Source organism: Trichoderma evansii (assembly GCF_050947405.1).
Source record: "Trichoderma evansii strain SZMC 28006 chromosome Unknown GGI43scaffold_62, whole genome shotgun sequence".
In the NCBI taxonomy this organism is placed as follows: domain Eukaryota; kingdom Fungi; phylum Ascomycota; class Sordariomycetes; order Hypocreales; family Hypocreaceae; genus Trichoderma; species Trichoderma evansii.
In genome coordinates, this window is record NW_028145144.1 from 4,935 (window position 1) to 12,565 (window position 7,631).

The window sequence follows — 7,631 nt, forward strand, 5'->3', positions numbered from 1 at the left end:
ATAACCTTTAATAAAATATATAATACTACTAGTAAAATTATAAAAATTAAATATAATTTTCTTATAAAATAAAAAAAATTTTAAATAATTTATAATATAATTAACTAATATATTTTAAAATAGTAAGTAATATTCTTTTAAGTTTTATTAAATATATAAATTTACAAGAATATTATTATTTTTTATTTAAAAAACTATAGTTAACTTTTTAAAGCTTTAATATAAAGTCTTAACTAATTATAAAAAACTTAAAATACTGCTTTTTTTTATATAAAATAGTTTTTTAAACCTTTTCTCTAAGCTTTATAAAATTTTATTATAAAACTTTTACAAGGCTGTTATAATAAAGCAGTAAGGATTTTTATTATTCCCTTTTTCTAAGTAAATTAATATTTTTTAATTATTAATATTATTAATTACTAGTAAAATAATTATAAATTTAAAGTTTTTTTTATTTTTAATATTTTTATTAAAAAAATTATAAAAATTATCTTTTATAGCTTTTATAATTAATTTATTAAATCTAGCTATAACTTAAGCTAAATTTAATAGTAACAGCTAAATAAAATTATAAAAGTATTCTTTTATAATATTATTTAACTGCTATAGCTTTTATTTAATAGAATTCCTTATTAATTTTTAATAATTAAATTATTTATAAGTATTTACACGGCCCTGGCTAATATAGTATATCCCTGACAGGGGATATAAGACCTTATATAATTTAAATCTTTATATATATAATTATACTAATAATTCCTTTTAAATAAAAAATAGCCAGTGTTTTATAAATTTAAATCAGCTACTTGAATACTTTTCAAGCAAGTTATATCAGGACCTTAATATAATTTAAGAAAAAAGAAATAAAAAAACATATTCTTAGCTAATAATATAACTAAAAGTATAATAGGGTACTTATTATATAAGCTAGTAAATTTAATATTATACTTTATTTATATTAAAGTATATTACTGGAATTAAGCGAAGGTGTAGATCAGACTAAAGGTCTAAGACAGTTATTTTAGTAAGAGATTAACAAATACCCCGCTTAGCGATAGCAAAACTGCTTAAAAAGCCTATAATACTGTCCATATTAAAGGTAACGCCTGCACCGCTTAAGACCCTCTTATATTTATTTAAGTAAATATAAGGTATCCCAGCTCCGGAATTAAGGCTATAGAAGACTTTCTTTCTAATTTCGGGGCTTATTTTTCTAGCTAGGTTATCTTTCTGTTTTATAAGGGTCTTGCTGCTAAGGACGTCAACGCCTAATCCAACTGTAGATTCCATGTACTACACAAGGCTGGTCTGTGCATTTGCATTTGGACTTTCCAAGCAACTTTGTTTTGCTGCTTGGTGGCAGTCAGTGCAACACCCTTGAAATTTGACGAGCTGTTCTGCTAGTTTCTGTGCAAGGCGCCCAGCTAGATCTGGTTCATTATTCTCTAGCTGATGCGGGGGTTCCAAGGGAACATCAAAGCCAATGGCCTCGTCTGCAACTGGACTATTATTATTGTAGTTCAGAACAGGACCAGAATCCGCAACATCTGCGGGAGTTCCAGCGTCGAAAATGGCTTGCTCTTCCGTATCCCCTTCCAACTGAGGATCAATGGCAGTTAAGAACTGTGATATGTCTCTTTGGTCTGGCTGTGGCGCATCAGGACGGTTGGCTAGCGGATAAGCGCCGCTAAATAAGTTCACCCACTCAGAGCTTTCTGCTGACTCTAGGGACAGGACTGGGTTGTAGAAGTTCGTATGTATTACGTTGCGTTGTGCAGAGGAAGCGTCCTGCCGCGCCGCTCGCTTCCGTTGCACGTCTACCGCAGCTTTGGCTTGAGGCGTAGAATGTATGCGAGGCCTACCACGCTTGCGCTTTCCCAGGGCACTCCTGGTATCATTCATAATATCGTAAATTAATAAGTAGGATAAGTACACTAGTAATAGGAGCCGTAAAATAGGGAAGAGAAGAGGAGATAAGGCTTTTTCAATCTAGAGAATAGAAAGGAGAAATTTAAAAAGCATATTTAATATATAAATGAAAAACTAGGAAATGTAAAAGAGAGGGTTATTTTTTATATTTTTATAGAAAAATGTAAGTGATCTTATTATGCATCGTCAATAGGGGTATACATATGAGATTTAGGAGACATGGCCTGCAATTGGGTAGGTTATCTCTTAGTTTGTAAGGTGGATACTGGATTCCTAATTAGGTGACCGCAAAAATGAAAAGGGTTTAGTTTTGACCGCTAAAACCTGATTGGCCAGTACATCTGCCATCAACAGCGAGGTCAAGAAGTTTCAACATGAATATTACAGCCGCCAGAAGAGAAACTCCATAAATAAATATATTACATTACTTTTCAAAGGGTAGCATATATATAGGTTTTATGTTTATTAGTTTTATAATATATTTAGCTTCTAGTTTGAGGCAGTGAATGTTTAGTAGTTACGGTCCATGAGTTAGCTAGAAGTATATAAATCTGATTATTAGCTCTTACCAATAGATAAAATTTTGCGCACCATGGCAAGAAAATAGATGATATCAAGGATTTGTTATATCTTAGAGTAGAGAGAGGTGAGAGCGAAGGTAGGTGTTCAGTTATTCGGGAGGGTTGGTCAAGATAAAGCCTTTCCTATTATATTGCAAACGATTCGATCGCTCAGGTGATGTCGAGATGAGCTGAAAAGCCTGAAATAGGGATTTTTGGCTTCCATGCTCATATTACTGGCCCGTGGCGAACGCAACCAAATATGGCCGATAGCTAGTGTGTAGCTCTAGCTCTGTGTCGATCCAGATGGCGGATTCTGGATCTGGACTTCTGCCCACGAGTAAGCCAGTGATGTGGATTCGTCGTCATCTTCTATAACGAAAACCGTGGTTGGGCTGAGGAGTAAAAAGAATGGATGGCAATAAGCCTAGGAGATCTAGAGTCAAGAGGCACTTTTAGCTGCGACTTCTGGTTCGCGAGTTGGTCTTTGACTGGAATGTTCATGAAACGCATACCCCATCTTGACGCTTGCGTTGAACGGCACAAGCCCTACATTAGGCCAACATGAATCGGGACCCCACATGAAGCTTTATTAGACAAAAAGTAGTTGGCGGCTGTTTTTGCGCGTCACAATTAGGACATAGAGCTGAAGCAAACTTTATTCATGGATGCCTCTTTTTGACTGGTGAAAACCTAAAGAGCCGAGAATCCATATTTCATACAGTATCAATATTAGACATGCTGCAATCGAATTAGATCTTACCTAAGGTGCAGGTGATTAGCGGGTCCCAATAGGCGCACGGAGATCCCGTGCATTTAATATTAAACAGGATCCCGTGCAAATTACATTAGCAAGGCAGCGCTTGTTAGTTCTTTTATATATAGCTTTTTCTTATATAACACACCCTCTGCTATTAATTTCTTATTAATATAATAGCTGCTTTCTTTTTAATATTAATCTGTGTTATATAATATCTCCTGCTGCTAGCTATTTTTTTTAATCTGGGTTTATATATATTATACTATATTTTTTATGTTTTATTAAATAATTTTTTAATTATTTTATTATAATAATTTTTATATATTTATTTTTTATATTTAATTAATTTATATATATTATTATTTTTATTTAATTTAATTTTTTTTAAATTATAATATTATATAATATTATATAATATTAACTTATTTACTTATAATTTAAATACTAGTTATATAATTACTTTTAAATATTATAATAGTAATTTTATAGTTTTATAATATAATTAATTTATTTTTATACTTTTATAAAATGAGTTTATATATTAAGCCTGCTTTAAAATAATATAATATTAATATATAGCTTTAAGAGTATTAAATTTTAGCTTTTATATTTAATTTATTAATTTAATTATCCCTGCTAGCTTAATTATTTTTACTAGCTTATATTATAACCTAGTTCCCTGTAATAGTTAAATCCCTTATAATAGCTGGTTCTGTTATAGTAATTGCTATAATAGTGATTATTGGCCTAATATTTTGCCCTGTTTAGCTTAATGGTATAACAGATTGTTACATGATAATCACTAGAAGCCGGTGGCCCAGGGTTTGATTCCAGCTTGTTGTTGGCGGCAAGACCGGATAACCCTCAGCTGCTGACAAGGCCTATAGTCAGCGCTACAGGGAGCGTTTAGGTAGTGCCTTGGGGTTTAGAACAGCTGTTGTTTTAAAAGCTGCTGCTAAGGATAGCTTCGCTTTACTATCTTAGAGAGCTATAGGGCTTAAGGACAAGCTCTGGAGGGAGAGAGAATCGTGTTACGACCTGGTTCCCTGTAACAGTTAAATCCCTTATAATAGCTGGTTCTATTACAGTAATTACTATAATAGTAATTATTAGCCTAATCTTTTACCCTGTTTAGCTTAATAGTATAACAGATTATTACAGCTTAATTATCTTTGCTAGCTTAATTATTTTTATTAATTTAATTATATTTATTAGCTGCACTTAAGTTATAATAGTTAAATTTAAAAGCTTTTTATATTTTAATAAGTATATTAGTAAAAATTTAGTATATTTAATTTAATAGTATTTAATATATTTAAATACGCTTAGCTTTTGTTAAATACTTAACTAAAAAATACTAGATTTCTCTAATAGTTTTAATTATTTAAGCCTGGCATTTATTATTTTTAGTAGTTAGTAAATAATAATTAATTTTATATAACAGATTTCTAAGTACTAGCAAAACAAAAGGTAATTAGTAATTATATAAAAATAACAGTTACTAATTATTTAATATAATAATATAATAAACCCAAGTCTTATAATAAGTTAAGTTAAGCTAGTTAATATTTAAGTAAAACTTATATAATAAATTATTTTTTTAAAATTTAAATTACTAGTTTTTTTATTTTTATAAAATAAAAATACTTATAATATTATAAAAGCTTATTATTAATTTAAGTTATAATTTATTTTATTTTATAAAATAAAAAAATTTATAATATTATATTAATTAGTAATTATTTTAATTTAATTGATAAATTTTTATTTACTTATTTTATTTTTAATTATATAAGTTATTAATAATAATAGTAAATAATAATTATTTTTTAATTAATATTTATTTTTATAATATAATTTTTATAATATAAACTTATTATATTTATTATATTATAAAATATTTTTTTTATTAATTAAAATATTATATACTAGGTTATTATATATATAAAACTTTTATTATTAAATATTATATTAATATATATTTTTATATATTATTATATAAATTTAAAAGCTAGTAAATTAAATAAGTTAAGTAATAAATATAAAAATTAAATATTATTTAAAATTAAAATAAGTTTAATATTTTATTTACTTTATTAAATAATATTTATTTTATAATAATATTAAATAAATTAAATACTAGTAAGTTTTAATATATATTTATATTTAATTATAAAATTATAAGCTTTAATTTAAAAAAAATATAAAAATATTTTTATATAATATTTAATTAAAATTAATATTTATAAAGCAGCTGTTAAATAACTAAAAAAAATTATAAAAAAAAAAATTTATAAAAAAATAATATTATATATTAATAATTTTTTATTAAAAGGTTTTAAAATAAATATTTTAAAATTATAAAATATTAAATAATTAAAATATATAAGCTACTAATTATAATAAAAAAGTAAATATTTAATAAGTAATAAATATTTTTTAAATTAAAATAATATATTTTTAATATAAAAAAATAAATAAAATTAATAATTAAAGTAATTTTAATTTTTTAAATTTTTAATTATAATAATTAAAAGTTGTTTTTTATTTAAAAGATGTTAATTATAAAAAAGCTTTTTTATAAAAGCTTATATTAATAAAATATAATATTAACTTAAATTAATTATAATATAATAATAATAATATATTTAAATATATTTATTTTATTTTTAATTTTTTAATTATAAAAATAAAGTTACTTTTAAAACTTAAGATTATATTATAAAATATATTATTTAAAATTAATTAAAAATAATTTAAAAAAAAAAATTTAAAGGCAGATGCACTAACTTTCTATAAAATAGCTGTGCTAGTTTCTATCTCCGGAGGCAAGTGCGTTAGCAATATGTAAAGTAAAAAGTGTCAAATTCTTTCTCTGAAGTCATGCAATAACTTTCTGTAAAATTGCTGTGCTGGTTTCTGTCTCCGGAGACAGATGCATAAGCTTGCTCAGACTTGGCCTTAGAAGTTAAAAGCAACTCACTTACCGTTATATAATTTCCCTATCAAAGAGTTATCCGTGCCGCTATAAGTTCAAGAACAATATCTGTGGATAAAAAGCAAACAGAATTCCTCATCAACAATCACCATAAAACGGCTATTAACAGGCAAGGGCGCTGATAATAGTAAGGCGAGGCCGTTGAAAAGGCAACAAAGGGCGGTGAAAAAAACCAGATTAGTGCAGCTCCAAATACAACGGACTCTCGTGAACGCGTCGTGATGGAAGAGCTCTCATCGGCTCGGGGACTGGCAAGCTCACATTTGCTTGCAGTTGCAAAGCTTCCGCTGGGCTTTCTCTCTACACGTTGGAGCGAAGGGAAAAAACCGGCCGGTTGACGATGACCATATAAACAAGCTGCGCCGGAATTCATGAATAGAGAGTATAAGTTAAACAGGCAAAATAGACTATATATAAGCAGAAAGGTAGAAGCTAAGTATGCTGCAAGAACCTTTTCATTTAAAAGCCCGGCATTTTGATTTGATAAGATTTATAAATAGCGCCTGAGCACCAGGTGGTATTTGTAAAAGTAATAATACACTCCTCTAAAAGGCGGTGCCTAGAAATCGGATGGAATAATAATAAAAATTGACAAGAAATATTGAAACTGCGAAAAAAAAGGCAAAAATAGCGGCTAGGTCAACTATCCGCAAACTGAAATCGCCTTGGTATAGGGTGCATTTGGAGTAGAGACATGAAACCCAAGAATACCATTGGCGGCCCTGACGACCCTAAGCTTACATTTACTTTGGAGGGTTTCTGATACGCGCAGTTTTGTATAAAGTGAAAGGCGTAGTGGTGTCGCCAATGTGCACATAAGTGCATGAGTGGATAGTTCAGCCGGCAGCCATTTTTAGCTTGTTCCTAGTGCAGAAAAACCAATAACATTATTCTCCCAACCGTCCTAGCCGCAGGGTAACGCTAAACTAGCTTGCTTAGGGACGATATACAGATAGCCTTAATTATAATCCTACCGGTAGTCGCATTGAGTGATATTGATGTCAGGTTGGAGCGTCAATCTGACGTTTCGTGAATATTGACGTTGGGAGAGCATTCGCGTGTTCAAAATAGACTTTCTAATTAGTGGGTGCCTACGCTTAGGGAAACGTCACCTTGTTAATGTCTTCCGTTTTGGAAAAGTGCGGTGTCGCGTTATGCTACAATAAGAATTAACCTTCAGTGGCCGATCAAATAGAGCTAGTAATCAATCCAGTCCATGGTCCCTAATCTCATGGCCACATTCCGTCGACGATAGCTTACATACATGTACGTTTATAAAGAATCGTTACGCGCTCTTGCTGCTCTATTCTATAACTTTGTTGCCAATTCATAAATCCATTTTCAACCGCAGTAATACATACATCCCGCACTGTTGTCCAACATA

At 28.9% G+C, this 7,631-nt stretch overlaps 1 protein-coding gene across 1 annotated transcript; it reads right to left on the reverse strand.

Annotated features, from left to right (window-relative positions):
- Positions 1–1,162: 1,162 nt before the first annotated feature.
- Positions 1,163–1,902, reverse strand: GGI43DRAFT_433358 (uncharacterized protein; the record flags this gene model as incomplete). The annotated part of the gene is made up of 1 exon (XM_083209734.1): positions 1,163–1,902. One exon carries the CDS (start codon positions 1,900–1,902, stop codon positions 1,294–1,296), a length of 609 nt encoding a protein of 202 aa, XP_083054953.1. The 3' UTR covers positions 1,163–1,293.
- Positions 1,903–7,631: the final 5,729 nt, after the last annotated feature.